Source organism: Tetrao urogallus, assembly GCF_951394365.1.
Source record: "Tetrao urogallus genome assembly, chromosome: 6".
NCBI lineage: Eukaryota > Metazoa > Chordata > Aves > Galliformes > Phasianidae > Tetrao > Tetrao urogallus.
The window spans coordinates 45,426,328-45,441,856 of NC_136819.1; the positions used below are offsets into that span (position 1 = coordinate 45,426,328).

Sequence of the window (15,529 nt, forward strand, 5' to 3'; positions counted from 1 at the left end):
CAGAATGTTTCAGTTTGTCAAAGCATTGTTTTGATTATTTTCCGTGTTAAAAAAAGAGAAAAGATAAATGCTTTTTCCCCCCCTTTTTATTGCTATTTTCTGGTTATTGAAATATTTTGTCAATTAACCTGTGCCAAATTCAAAACTGATCAGCTCAGTTACCTTACATTTATTCTGCATCCATGTATCTCTGAGAATATACAAAATATAGTAGACAAATATTTTCATTTCTAGAAGGAAAGGTGAGAAACTTTGTACTTCTGTCTTGCAGGTGAGCCTTTGCACTCCCAGTGAGAATACACCCACAGAGAGTTTAGCAAGGCTGGTTAGCATGGTATTTCAGTGGTTTCACTCTACAGCTTACATGATGGATGATGAAGTTGGTAGCCTGGTTGAAAAGCTCAAACCCCAGTTTGTTACCAAGTGGTTGAAGACAGTTTGTGATGTCCGGTTTGATGTCATGGTTATGTGCCTCCTTCCTAAACCAATGGAATTTGCCAGGGTAAGAATAATTTATCTGAAGGTTTATTTAGTTGCCACAGACATTAAAGTAAACTGGTTAAAGACTATTTCCCCCTGAACCCTATCAGGAGAGAAGAAATCTCATTGGTAAAGAAGTAGTAGAGTTCAGGAATTTTTCCTCTTCATAGCTTTTCAAGTTCTATTCTGTCAGAAACAGGGAATTATTTACAGTAATATGAAGACAAAGTGGTAGAATATTTTAGAGATTGAAAGATACTGTGCATTTTCGATAGCTCAACACATCTTCATTATGCTCTGAAGCATACATTACAGAAATAAGGTGTCACTTGCCAACTTCCAGGTATGACCTTCTTTACGAGTCTGCTTTACTGTTATGTGTCTGATTTAAGTGACTCAGGAGACTCATCTGCCATGGTTTGCATTATTGTTAATGGCGAGAGGTCATTAAGGGGACATCAGTGAGACCCCTTGCTTGAATAACTCCTTGAACAAGCCTTCCTCACTTTCTGCCCTTTAGTTATGAAACAGAACTTGTCTTAACATGAATAGTTGAAGCATGCATCAAAATTAGACATGTGAATATTCATCTATAGAAAATGAAACATCAGGATTAAATTAGGAATTCTATGTTTGTGAGGGGTGTAAGGCAGACTTTCCACATTTATCACTGCCAACTACACTCGTTCTTTTGTAAGCTTTGGAGATGACTTTTATTTTATGATTTCCTTATGTGTAATGTCAGATGGACGAGTTCATTTAATTCCTACAATTTGGTGGTTAGTGTGGGAAGTGTCATCTGGAGTTGATACACTACATCATCAGGTATGATGTGTGTATTTATGGATTTTTCAGGACCTCATATATAGAATTTGCTATACATGTGCAGACCACCCTGTATATAACTCCAAACCATCTCTTTGAAGGTAGACCTTGACAGTGGGAAGGTTGGAGGGCAGCTGAGGGAATCTGGGAGGTGAATGGATGGGTGTTAGAAATGAAGAGATCTGGGCTTTGAGGTTAAAGAGGAAAGGAAGGGCTGAACATTATGCTGTAGTGTGTTGTGGACCTTTTTCTTGGATCTTGTTGGACCTTGTCTTGGATCCAGCCCTTTTCACACTTTTGTAAACCCCACTGCAATGCTGAAAATGAGTTTAACAATTTGCCAACTTGTCAGAAATGCAAGGGTTCACTAGAAAAATAAGAAAAAAACAGCAATGAAATTAGCTGTGATGAATGGAGTTAAAAATATTTTGTTGGCTGAGAGTACTAGTAGTTACTGCCAAAACAGCAGGCATCTCTAGAGCCATTAAGGAATAGCAGATATGAGCTGAGGTCAGTTAGAATAATTAGTCTCCATAGACCAGTTATTTATTTACTTGGATGTATACTTTTTGCCTCCCTTTGAAACACAAGTTTCAGTCAAAGAAATAAAAGCAAAACAAGTGAATAAAAACCATAAGAGCCAAAGACGTGTTTCAGACCAAGCTTTTCAAAATAAAGATCCTGCACTGTAGCTGATAGCCCAGAGCAAATAATTGAAGGTACAAATTTGAGCAAACAAATTTGTCCTTCATTGAAAACTGTAGTCAGTGAGATATTCTCTGTCATGACCTGGAAGTGAGCAAAATTATTCTAAATTTTGGACAGTCATTTTTCGAACTGTGGCTCAAATGAGAGAGGAAAAAAACCAATTTAGTCACCATAGCTGAATGCTATGTTTGGGCTGATGGATGCTCATCCCTCATGATTTCTTGGCTGCAACACACTGAGCAAATTGGTGCTTGTGCTGGACTAATTATATGGGATTCAAAGTAATGGTTATCAGTATAATTCCTGAAAATACCCACAGGTTGGTGGATACTGGGACAAATCATGTAGCGCTGTGACCCAATTAAAAGAAGGCCTGAATCGAATCCTTTGCTTGATTCCATACAATGTAATAAACCAGCCAGTGTGGGAATGTATAATGCCAGAGTGGTTGGAAGCTATAAGGACAGAAGTGCCTGATAATCAACTGAAAGAATTCCGAGAAGTATTAAGGTATGTAGACATTTGTAGAAACCATTTTATTATTACATATGTTGATTGTTGAAGGTATTAGTGAAATAAAATGTTGAAAATGAATAAAGAAGTCATTCAGACTTTGTGCAGTAGACAGTAGTGAGTGAATACTTCTGAATTTTTCATGAATTGTATTTAGACTAGACTTTAATCTAAACTTTTTTGGGAAAGTTTCATTTCATTGTTCTTTGTATCCTTGAATCAGCTTCTTCGTTGAGCAAAGCACACTTTCAGTGTCTTCCTTTGGCATGGTGGAAGAAGCTTCATCTTCCTCCTGGCTAGCTGTTGAGGAGAAATATTGGTGATTAGTAGAGCTGGCACTGAAAAATAGTTGATTTATATTGATTTAACTGCTATCTTCTCCTGTTGAACAAAAAATTACCAGAATAAGAATGGTGACTGTTGGAGTCATAATTCCATATTAGCCGTATGCCTTTGACAGCAAAGCTTCACACTTTCTCTGAAACTAACCTTAAGTTTATATTTGCACAGACTGATGAAAACATGTTTAGTGAGAATAAGGAATGATGGAGTGGTGAGATGAGAAATTTTTCTATACATTGAGTGTAGAAATCAAATCAAACTGGGCATAATATAAGATGTGATGCAAATTCTTGAAGTGCATCACCAAATTCACTGTGGTGAGGCACTAGAACATCTTGCCCAGATAAGCTGTGGAGGTGTTCAAGGCCAGGCTGGATGGGGCCACGGGCAGCCTGATCTAGTGTAGTGGGTGCAATCCTGCCCACAGTAGGTGAGTTAGAAATAAATAGTCTTAAGTTCCCTTCCAACCCAAGCCATTCATTGATTTTATGATATGATTCAATCAGAATGGATGGCATCAGCACCGTAGCTCAACTCCTCTGGAGAATGAGGATGGCAATAAGATTCCAGAAGCATCACGAGTGCTAATTGAGAGATTGCCTTTTTACTAGTTTTCTGTTATACCTTACCATAACAACATGTTATAATAACTCAGTGATGCTCTACTTTTGTCCTACTTTTCAGCAAAATGTTTGACATTGAACTTTGCCCTCTCCCTTTCTCCATGGAAGAGATGTTTGGCTTCATCAGCTGTCGATTCACAGGGTATCCAGCCTCTGTGCAAGAGCAAGCATTGCTTTGGCTGCATGTAAGTGTCTTTTAATAAGTCAGCAAAGGCCATTTTATCTGGATACATGCCATCCATACGTGTGGCCATTTATTTGGATACATGTAATCATGTATCCAGATTTTTCAAGTAAAGTACGATTCTTGTATTCTTGATTTTTTTTTTTTTTTTCTTGCTCCTACTAACAGTTATGACAAGTTTGGATGAACTTATATTAGGTGACAAAGTAGGTGGTGATATTCCCACAGTTATAGGTAGATAACCAATGTTGTCAGTATATTGGCATCTGTAGGCAATCTGGCTGAATTCTTAGAATAAATATAGGAATTCTATTTTAGGTAATAATCAAGATAGTAAATAGTTATTCGTACAACTATGTTTAATATTTCTGCTTCACAGAAACATTTTGTGCATAAAACTGATCTCAATGTACACCAAGCACTGTGTGATCAAATATTTTGAAAATAGTGTTTTTTTTTGACAGTTCTCTTTTGCCTTGATTTGAATAGAAACCTGAAATTCACAGCTCACCTCACTGTATTCCAAAATTAAATGCATGCAACTTGCTGATCTGAGGATCATGTGATAAATATGCTTATAGAATATAAGGCATTATATTCTTATAGAATATATGGCATTTTTTATAAATCTTGAAACTTATCTTTCTTTTTCTTTTTTACTTGTTGTCTTTCCTCAGGTGTTATCTGAACTTGACATTGTTGTTCCTCTTCAGTTACTAATCAGCATGTTTTCTGATGGAGTTAATTCTGTGAAGGAATTAGCAAATCAAAGAAAATCTAGAGTCAGTGAACTGGCAGGAAATGTTGCAGCTCGGAGGGTAATGGTTATTATGGTTATTTCTCCTGCTTTTTTTTTTTTTTTTTTGTTTTTTTCTTTGAACAGTTATCCTAATAGAACGCATGTGAAGAGTTAAAGTCGTTTTTCAATATGGCAACATTTGATTGGAACCCCAATACAAATTTTGAGAGTGAAATAAAATTTACATGACTTCTTCAGTAATACCTCTCTGTCAAGTGGTCAGTGTGATAATAAAGCAGGTAGGAATTAACTGCAGTTTTTCATCAGTGAACTCAGATGGGATATTTTTTGAGTGTTTGTCATGGTATATTTTCCAACTATTTTCATTCTTTTCATTTGCTTTTAATGTCTGTTAACAATGTTTTCTATGGACAACTGGTCACCCAGAGTTAATTTTTTTTTTTTATACATGTTTGATGGGCTAGGATGATCTGGGGGGGGGAGGGGGGAGGGGTTACAGAACAATTATTTTTTTTTGCCTGTATTTTTCCCCCTCCAACAAATGTAAAAATTTCTATAAAGAAAATTAATTTGTCAAAAGCTTATGATCTGTTAATATACATATATATTTATATATATATATATATATATATATATTTACAAATATGTAGGCATTAACACACTTGGACTGATGGGGCTAACTTTCTAGTCATCTTCTACGAAGTGCTTTGTGGACAGAAGAAACAGTGTTAAAAGATTATATCTTCAGGTTATAGACCTACAGCATCTAGGCAGTTGATGATACTTCATGTGTAGTCCTCCTACATTCCGATGTAGCTCAGCAGAGAGCACTTACACAACTTGTTCATGACCACTTATAAACTAAATAGAAAAATTGGATGATATAGTAATCCAGACCCTAGCTGGTCTAAAGATAGTCCTTATGTAATCTAACCATATTTTTCCTTGAAACTCTTAGAGGTTCTGAGAGTATTGTAAGGGGCCTATGGTGGTGTGGACATAAATTCGTACAGAAATGCACATCTTACTGTTGTTATGCCTATTTCATTTACAGCTACTCATATTCTTGGTATAGCCATAATTATGCTATTGTCTTGAGATATTCTCTATTAGCTTCCTGCTATTGAAGCTGATATCCCTGGGGCAAGCCAGTGTAACCTGATGGTCACTTTATTAGTAGCACCAATTTTCTGTTTTGTTTATGATGATGCAGGTTAAAAAATAAAAGCTACCAAAAGGAATAGTAAAGCTGTCAATATTCTTGACATTTTCCCTAGTCTCGTATAGAATAAGATTGTTTAAATGCTTAGTATTCATTTGAACATGTTTACTTTATGTGTCTTCAGGTAAGCGTTGCTTCTGACCCTGGTCGCAGAGTTCAGCACAACATGCTGAGTCCTTTTCCAAGCCCCTTCCAGAGCCCATTTCGAAGTCCTATACATAGTCCTTTTCACAGTCCCTTCAAGAACTTTGGGCATCCTAGTGGGAAGGCAATTGATTTTGACTGTGAGGATGATGAAATGAATCTTAATTGCTTCATTTTGATGTTCGACCTCATCTTGAAGCAGGTACTCTTGGAAGAAAAATACCCACAGTAAGGGACACTGAAGTTCTGTAGTCACTTTTGTCTCTCTAATCCTGTATTGAGACCCTTTCTGATGAGGGACTATGACAAAATATAAGGCATTTAAATTTTTCTATAGCTTTCATGTGCCTTCACCTGTACAAGAGTTAAGGGTTCATGGTTAATGAAGAGAAGGTAGACATCTCCACATTGTGTTAAGCATCTCATATGAGTAAAATGAGCTTTCCTTAGGAGATGTGCTTTTTCTACAGGCTACAAGAAGTTTGTTGACAGGCTTAGATTAGATGCATAATTTTTGGTTATCTAAAGTTATACATTGAAAATTCAGATCCAACTGTTTTGAGTAATAGTCTCCAGGTAATGTTAATTGTCCTGTACTTGAAATTGTTTATTTACCTTCAAAACCTTACTCCGGCTGTTCAGCCTTGGGCTTGAACATTGGAAGAAATGTAGGAATAGGCAGAACACTTAGGGCTGTGGTTTCTAAAGAAATATTAAATCCTTACTCTTTTCACTTTTTCAGATGGAACTCCAGGATGATGGTGTCACTCTGGGCTTAGAGAACAGCATTTCAAAAGATATAATATCCATCATAAACAATGTGTTCCAGGCACCGTGGGGTGGTTCTCACACATGTCAGAAAGATGAAAAAGCAGTTGAATGTGGTCTGTGTCAGTCCAGCATTCTGTGTTACCAGCTGGGTTTTGAGCTGCTGGAACAACTTGTTCCAAAAGAAGAAATCAGACTAGTGGTAAGTACAATAACCTGTATTACTGGCATGCTGAAACTCCTCTTGGTTATTCTCATTACACTGTGCACAAGGGAGCAAAGCTGCACTGATCTTTGGTGTGGAACATTTAAGAAGTTAAAGCAAAAACACCTCTGAATTTAAAATCTCCTAAGGTTGAATTTATTCAGAGAACACAGGGAAGATGGCAATATTCCTTCAGTGTGAACTCTTGTCCCTGTCAACGCTGCCCACTTTGGAAGATACTGTTTTAAATAAAATGTGAAACATTAATACTTAGTGTTTTTCATCTTCCTTTAAAGGATAAGAGTAGATACTTTCAAATAAATTAATGATTTTGAATAGAAGGAGGCAACTTGAAATGTCTTAGTTCTTGCTTGGTTGTTGAAAATGCTCAGAAAAGAAGACAGGTTTAGTGGATCCAGAGGCCTGAGGATACTCCTCAGCTCCAATATGCAGCTATTAAGGGTGATTAAATCCATGTCTGAAACATGATCTTATTGCCAGAATCAAGTTGCTGATGCAGGAATTTAGATGCACAGATAATTTGAATACACAAGTTTACGTGGAAGCTAGACAATCTTTGACTCATTTGGGCTCAGCTTATCCACAGAAAATGTTACTAACAGCAAGATATGGCCTAATGTATTTAGAAAACATCAAGAAATGAATTTAACTTATTATGTTCTTAAAGGAGCCCACAGATAACCTTGAGGATAGTCTTCTGTATACTAGACCTGAGTTTATTATAGGAACTGAAGGAGAAGAGGAAGACAAATCGGCACCAAAACATGGAGAAAACCCAGGGAATCACACAGAAACCACGGAAAATACTGGTAGGTTTGGTGAGAAGACTGAGTATTTACATTAGGCCTTGAAAGAAATGTTTCATTCATACAGAATACGAGGTTTTGAAGCAGTTTTTCAGAAGCCACAGTACGTAGTCACTTTTCTTCTCACACATTTTATTCTTTCAGCGTATCAACAGAAGACTGTATTATGTTAGTAGTAGGTGTTTTTGACTCAGAAAGTGTTGGCTTTGTGAACATATTAAGTAACAAAAACATTCGATGCCAAATTCTGTGCAGTTGTAACTTTACTGATGTCAGTGTTAGTATGGCAAGAATTAATTTGCTTCTGATTACTTTCACATTCTTTAGTTTCACTTTGAATCCACAAATGAGAGGACTTTAACAACAGTTTATGTAACTTACATTTTCAACAGCAATAAAGAATGATACAGAAAGAAAATTTTGTTATCAGCAACTTCCAGTTACCTTGAAGCTCATATACACTATACTGCAGGTAAAATTATTTACTTGTTTGTTTAGCTTGAGTTTTCCCTTAAGTGGTTTTGCTGTGTTGAGAGTGGTGCCTCTGCTTACACAGGAAATGTCAAGATTTGAAGAACCAGACATTCTTTTTAACATGCTGAATTGTCTGAAGATTCTTTGTCTTCATGGAGAATGCCTGTATATAGCAAGAAAGGACCATCCACAATTTCTTGCTTATATTCAAGATCACATGCTGATTTCAAGGTAGACTTTTATTACACATTTTATCTTCATACTTAATTGATTCCCAAATAAACATTCATTGTGACTGCAAAGAATTTGTAGGTTTAATAGGGAAAATTAAGGAAGTGTGCTACAGAACTGGGGAAAGGTTAAGAAGCCGTGTAAATATTCTATCTAATGTGCCCTTATGAGGTTACATATAGAACCGAGATACCCTGCCTTGTACAGTTCCATATTTACTTGAGCATCTCTAGCCCTATCAGAGGTGATCATACAGCTGGACAAAAGATAAAGTAATTAAGATTTAAGTTGTGTTTTTATTTTCTTTTTTTTTTTTTTTTTTCTTTTTTTTTTTCTCCCCAGAGAAATGGGAAAGTATTGGGATCTAGTAAAACATTGATAAGCATTTCATATTGCCCTGCATCTGCTTGGAAGCAAGTTCTGGTGTTGCTCAGTTCGCTATACTTTATCAGTTTGACATGCTATACTTCTAGAGAGATAGGATTCAAATTCCAGTAGTTGTCTGAATCCTCCTTCAGGCCATAATCACACTTTGGTAGTGAAACATTTCATCAAGAAGAGAGCAAAGTGTTGAATAGGAGCCAAATATGAGACCACCCAGTCCACTGTTGAAATGAGGGTGCGTAGTCTTACAACTCTCATACTGATGGCCCAAATTGATTGAAAATGAAGTGTACAATTGACTTAATCTCAGTGTTATTTCTCTTTTATATTATCTCAAGAAGGCTTTTTTTTTCCAAGAAAACAAAAAAACCTACAATGAAAACTTTATCAAAAAATATATATTGCAGAAAGAATTTTACATCTCAGTAGTTTGAGGATGCACATAATTCATGATGCCGAGACAGTTCATGTGGCTCAAATGCCATGAATTAAAGTTTTGATATATCTGAAGTGTTTCAATGTAAGGAATATCTGGACTTGGATTTTCAAGAGAAAATGTTGAATTTAAAGACTTCCAAGTAGCTCTATTCACGTATAAGCAACTCTATAGTGTTCACTTGAAGGTCTATGACAGCTCATAGAGATTCTACTGAAAATTAGTGCATTCCCACTAATAATACAGCGTGGACATTTCAAAGTAAAGATGTAAAGAGAAAGCTCCTATAAACAGTCTTCATATTTTTGGTCTTTCCAGCTTATGGGGAGTTGTGAAGTCTGAGTTCTCTCAGCTTTCTTCCCTGGCAGTCCCACTGGTTCTTCATGCACTTTCACTTCCTCACGGAGCTGACATTTTCTGGACAATCATTAACAGCAATTTCAACAGCAAAGATTGGAAGATGAGGTTTGAAGCAGGTAGGCCTGGAAAACATACTGTTTGACATTTGTTGCTTTCCTGAAGAGGTAGAGCTTTCTCTGCTGCCAGTGAGGAAACATGTAATGGAAGATTATCTTTTAGCTAGTTTGAAGAGCTTGGGAGGTAGTGTGGTGCAAAACAATGGCACTAGAATAAGGGAGAACATAAGGCATTGTGGAAAATCAAAGCAAAACCAGAATCACAATAACATCTCCCAGCTATTTTTGTTGTAACTTTCTAAAATATGCTTACTTCTAGGAGAGGTGTATTAATCAAAACACAAAAGACATAAAGAAGCCATTGCCTAAGTTAATATTCATATTTTCTTTCTCTGGGGGCTGCTACAGTGGAGAAGGTGGCCGTATTGTGCAGATTTTTGGATATCCACTCTGTGACAAAAAATCACCTACTGAAGTACTCTTTGGCTCATGCATTCTGCTGTTTCCTGACTGCTGTGGAAGATGTCAACCCAGCAGTAGCTACAAGAGCTGGATTATTACTTGACACCATAAAGAGGCCAGCTTTACAGGTAGTTTCATTGTATGGAAAAAGGCATTCAAACAAAATCTGGATTTTCACCCAGTGTTTGGAATGCTTCAGGTGTACAGCATCACAGTCATTACTAGAACTTCTTCAAACAATCCTTGTGGGTTTTTGAATCAAATGTGTAGTGGGGCAGAACATTTGCTCATGCTTTTGTATTCCTCAAAACCTTGGAAATTTCTCCTTTCTAAATATAATTTATCTCCTTACCTACCTAACTTTTCCATTGATAGTTGAAGCATTAGTCCTCATTTAAAGGAGTGGGGAAAAGAGGACCTAAACCTTTATCCTATACAAATAGTCAGAAATTAGAGTTTTGACATGCTTTTGCTTTTAAAAAAAAGAAAAAAAAAAAGCTTATAGTCTTCACATCTCAGTACTGTTTTGTTGTTTTTTTTTTTTTCCTCCTTAGGGTCTTTGTCTCTGCCTTGATTTCCAGTTTGACACAGTTGTCAAGGACAGGCCCACAATTCTCAGTAAGCTTTTGCTACTTCATTTTCTAAAAGCGGATATTCCAGCTTTGAGCTGGGAGTTCTTTGTGAATCGCTTTGAGACCTTGTCTCTGGAAGCACAGCTTCATCTGGACTGCAACAAAGAATTCCCTTTCCCAACAAGTAAGCAGAGTCCAAATCAATCTGACCACCTTTTATGAGCTTCTGGAATTTCAGCTGCTTGGAAGGGTCTAAGGGAGGTGTAGGTCTCCCTTGTGTAAGATATCTGAAACTTTCAGGCTAGAAGAGAATAACTCAAAGAGCACTTTTTGACTGCCTAAATATAGCCAAGGCTATATTTCATTGTACCTTTGGGCTTCATATTTTATTCTCAATAGGATTTGATTGCCAATCTTGGCAATTTTTTAAACATGGTCTGTTTCTGTGGCTGCTCAACTGCAAACTGCATTATTATCCCACTGAGTTCTTCTGTGTATGTTTTTATGCTAACAGCATGCTATTTTCAAAAGTCTACGTCATACCTGACACTGTTTTGTGATGGTCTGCACAGGGATAGCCTGCATGGTCCTTGAACATAAACAAATGCACGGGGGCACAGCAAAAGAAGTACACCAACTCCCAGCCAGTGCTTGGTTGGCTGTTCGTGTACTGATGAACAAAATTGTTTGTAAATATTTGTCCTGTTCATGCTAGATTTCTTGATGAATACCATGCCACTCTCCATTCACTAGTGGAGGCTAAAAATAATTTGTGCATTACTGTTTAATATGTTGAATAATTAAAAATTTCCGTAACTAAATGTTGGACTGTGAGGCACACCTATTTCCATCTGATTTGCCCGAAGAAGGTTGGGAACAGCTGTTTGGACACCATGTGTCCCTCAGCAGCCTAATGCCTTCTTCTACACTTGCATGAAGGCCTAAAAAAGTCCAGGTGCTGCTACAGCATCCATGTAATGAATGTAGGTAGAATTGCAGAAGTATTTTCATCTTTGTATGTGAGTAGCTTGACCCAAAGCAGAAGGCTGAGACCTGGGAAGGGAATCTCAGTTTCTATCTCCTCTAGCTGCAGATGTGGACTTAAAAGATATTTGTTAAGATTCTCTTGAGCCTTTCTATGGCCTCTGAAAGACATAAGCAGTGCAAGAGATCGGGTCACTGGATTTGGTGACTTACATAATAAACCTCAGTGTTTGAATGCACGATAGACATAAGTATAGAAAAATGTTAGAGACTTCATTCAGACACGCAGTGGTACTACTAATAATAATACTATAAAAGCATAATCACCTTCACAGAATTTTGGAAGAATTGTTCAGATCCGCAATGATTGATGTAGGCAGAACATGAGGTTAGTCTGAGGCAAAGCTATATGCCATGTTTGGTAAGACTGCACTAAATGTGATCATACTTGTGAGATTTCTGCCATTTTAAATAGGGAGCCCCTCATATTCCTTTAGCCTGAAATTTAGATTTTTGGTCCAAGAACCTTTTTCCAGTCTTCTTTTCCAGAAAGAAGATAGAAGGGACACCATTACTTTTTAGCACAGTTAAGCTCTTTGGGGTTTCATGGATTTCAGAAGGAGAACATGCAAATGAGTTCCTTGCAGATGGACCCCTTGAACCCATATGAATCTTTCTTGACTTCAGTGGGACTGGGGGCCCAGTTGCATTTGGCACTTGGCAGCACTAGGGCCTCACCATGCTGTGGAATGAATCCTAACTTGGTCAATTGCATTTGCAAAGCTATCACTGCTGTCCGGACAAATGTCGCCAACCTCAGTGATGCAGCAATGTGGAAGATCAAGAGGGCTCGTTTCGCACGTAATCGTCAGAAGAGTGTGCGTTCCCTGAGGGACAGTGTGAAGGGACCAGTGGAGTCAAAGAGAGCGCTCTCCCTTCCAGAAACCTTAACCACCAAAATTCGTTGAGTATCTATTTATGTTTTTGTCTCCCTTAGGATTGTATCCTATTGTTGGGTACACAACGGAATTGTCAATATTTCTCCAAATAGGATAGCAAAACTAGGTTTCTGATCAATTTGGGCAGTATTCAGATATTATTAGTGAGTTTGACAAAGAATTTTGACAAACATTATATCTATGCTCTGTTTAAATTACCCGAAAAAAATGCTACAAAACTAGTTTGTGGATGCATCTTAATTTTTAATTGTGGTTAATACACAGTGATTTTGTCTAAAATCAATACATTTATGGAAAAATTCAATTGTTACTAATTTATTCATTGTAATTACCCATCAGTGTATGCAGCATATGCTTAGGGATTTTAAAAACAACTGTTAATGAATCAAATGTAGATGTCTTCAGAATTCCTTTGTGAATAAGATTACAAAATCATATCATGCAATGCATTCTTCCTGCCAGCTTGTGTAGAAGGGCCTAGGTGATGGAAAATCTTAAGCCTCTATGAAGCAATGTACACATATTTTTCCAAGCAAAAGTAAAGCTTGAACATACTCTTTTAGAGAATTTTACAAACATGGATTTGTCTTATATTCAGATTGGACCTCTTGCATTGCTCCTACCCATATATTAGGAACAGATAAAATGTTAAAACTTGGATGTTAGTGAACTGCTATATGATTTATTTTCTTCAAACCAGGCAGCACAGTATTTTGGGACTCTTATGTAATCCTTTTTGACTGGTTTCTGATCCTGCACAGGTGTTCCTGTGTGATGACACTTCCACCAGAAAAAACTGAATGATGGAGAGAACTAGAATTACAGAACATGGTGTACAAAATCTATTGAACACAGGAGTAACATTTCAAATGGTTACACTCATTGCCTTGACAACACTGCATGAGCAAATGAACATAAATATGCTAGTACTGAATGTATGCTGAAGCATAAGACATGAATACTACTTACTTAAAAAGTTGTGTTTTTTTTGTTGTTGTTTTGTTTGTTGTCATTGCTTTTTAATTTTTTAAGCTGTGAGCTTGACCAGACACGAGCAGTCTGCTCCTGCACTTGGCGGAACACCAGAGCAAACACCAGGTGGGTTTGAAGTGAATGCTTTGATGACACAGGCAAATGAAATACTGGCTTGCTAGCTCCTGAGAAAAGCCTGTGCAAGCTGTAAGCTATCTAAAAGGCACAACGTAGTACCAAAGGTTGTAATTTCTTGTTTTGTTCTAGATTTGGCCTTTGTTATACTTAGAAATTCAGGTCTGGAGAGAGGTTGTTCAGAAGCAATCATCTATTGCTGCCATTGTCTCGTTCTCTGGTTTCATTGCCCCTGAAAACAAGCATATCTTTAGTATGGTGGCCCCATGGGTTATGTGTGTTCAGCCTGATCTTTGACTTCTGGATTTTGAAGAGAGGATAGAATAATGTTTTTGATTGTAGTTATTACTCTTTTCCATGCTGTATACTTACAGACACTGTAAGTCCATTATTTTGTATTTAATGTCAACTTCTTTGTGAAGATGCTGCCCTTCTGTCAGGCGTGCGTTGAATAATTAATCCAGAAGGGTTCAAGTAAGTAAATAGTCTTTAAACAACTATGATTTGCTGACAGTTCTTGTTCTGGCTGAGACCTTTGTAGACTGACCAATTGGAAGTGAAATTCCTCTGATTCATCTTTTTTCACATTAACACCTCAGAAAGTGCAATATTTCCAGCCAACACAACTTCAAAATCAGAACTGATCGTCTTATTCAGTGATCAGTTAAACAGGAGAATCTTGCCACTGTGGCTGTTGACCAAGAGCTGTGGAATGGACTGGGAGAGTCTCAGAATTAGCACTGGTTATAGTACTATTAAGCTAGTCCAGTGAGACTTAGAAATCAACCAGTTCATTACAGAATTACAGACAGGTTGTCACTGACTCATAGAAGGGGCAAATGAAATCATAGTATGAAGAGGAGAGATATCAGCAAATGAATGTTGCTTATTTAATGATACCATTCATCTGCTATAGGCTGGGCTTAAAGAAACTTGTCACATTAGAAGTGTCAGTCTCACGGTAGGCATTGTTAGCCATTGTGATTTTGTTAAATATGTTTTGTTATTTCAGACTTTCAGCTTTTGAGTTCCAGGCTCACCTAATTAGTGGTTTTCACCAAAAGATACATATAAAACATTGCAGGTAGACAGTAAATATTGATGTGAAAAACATCTGAAAATGTAATTCAAGGTTTTCACAGATGCCTTCAAAATTAGAAGACAACGGCTGTCCCTCTGCTCCTGCCCAGCATTTATAAATTCTCTGAAATCTTAATTTTGTTTTTTGAAGGTTTTTAACTCTTTGCATTGGCAGTACTGAGCATATCTTCTGAGAAATGAACCAACTCCTAAACACAGTCTGTACATCTGTTACAGAAAAGCATTTATTTTTTTGTATACCGCTTGATTGAACTAGTCTTTATACTCATCTATTTTTTTTTCTAGATCTAGAACTACTCTTTGTATAATCCAAATACAAGATCATACTTTGAGTTAATCTTGCTTGTAGGTTCTCTCCTAGAAACTTCAATTTTAACAGTTCTTGCAACAAGAGCTATTTCCAATAATTAACAGGATTTATATATTATTAAACGAGTACAAGTAGATTATCTTGTAATTCTGCTTCATACCAGCTTGTTTTATCACAATTATTCATTGTTAGACAGACGTATAAGCACACATCAGAAAATCGATCTGATACATTTTAGCAAAAATTTTTGTTAGCAGTAATAGTATTTACAGAGCAAACTAAAAGTAGTGATGTAAGAAAAACTTAATTTTAGTGTTTCCCTCTTTGATTCTGTCAAAATAGATAGTCTTTAAGGTCTCTTCCAACTCAAGTCAATCTATGACTCTGTGATGGGAAGATAAACAGCTCTGTTAAACACAGGAAAGCTGAGAAATGGAATTTGGTACGCATGGTAGGTATTATTGTGCTGTTGACTGTTGGACTGGATGATCT

At 36.9% G+C, this 15,529-nt stretch overlaps 1 protein-coding gene across 2 annotated transcripts in view; it reads left to right on the forward strand.

The window, feature by feature from the left end:
* Window positions 1-15,529, forward strand: part of UNC79 (unc-79 homolog, NALCN channel complex subunit) — a gene marked incomplete at both ends in the record, with an annotated part of 94,361 nt that overhangs the window by 26,629 nt on the left and 52,203 nt on the right. Inside the window, 14 exons of one of the 2 annotated variants that reach the window (XM_079537210.1) lie at window positions 272-502; window positions 2,333-2,523; window positions 3,553-3,676; window positions 4,353-4,493; window positions 5,782-6,003; window positions 6,544-6,771; window positions 7,463-7,604; window positions 7,994-8,073; window positions 8,158-8,306; window positions 9,445-9,602; window positions 9,951-10,132; window positions 10,559-10,760; window positions 12,344-12,523; window positions 13,552-13,617. In XM_079537210.1, the coding sequence (XP_079393336.1) occupies window positions 272-502; window positions 2,333-2,523; window positions 3,553-3,676; window positions 4,353-4,493; window positions 5,782-6,003; window positions 6,544-6,771; window positions 7,463-7,604; window positions 7,994-8,073; window positions 8,158-8,306; window positions 9,445-9,602; window positions 9,951-10,132; window positions 10,559-10,760; window positions 12,344-12,523; window positions 13,552-13,617 (2,296 nt within the window). The remainder of the gene's footprint in view (window positions 1-271; window positions 503-2,332; window positions 2,524-3,552; window positions 3,677-4,352; window positions 4,494-5,781; window positions 6,004-6,543; window positions 6,772-7,462; window positions 7,605-7,993; window positions 8,074-8,157; window positions 8,307-9,444; window positions 9,603-9,950; window positions 10,133-10,558; window positions 10,761-12,343; window positions 12,524-13,551; window positions 13,618-15,529) is intronic. The other variant, XM_079537211.1, reaches the window with a different exon arrangement.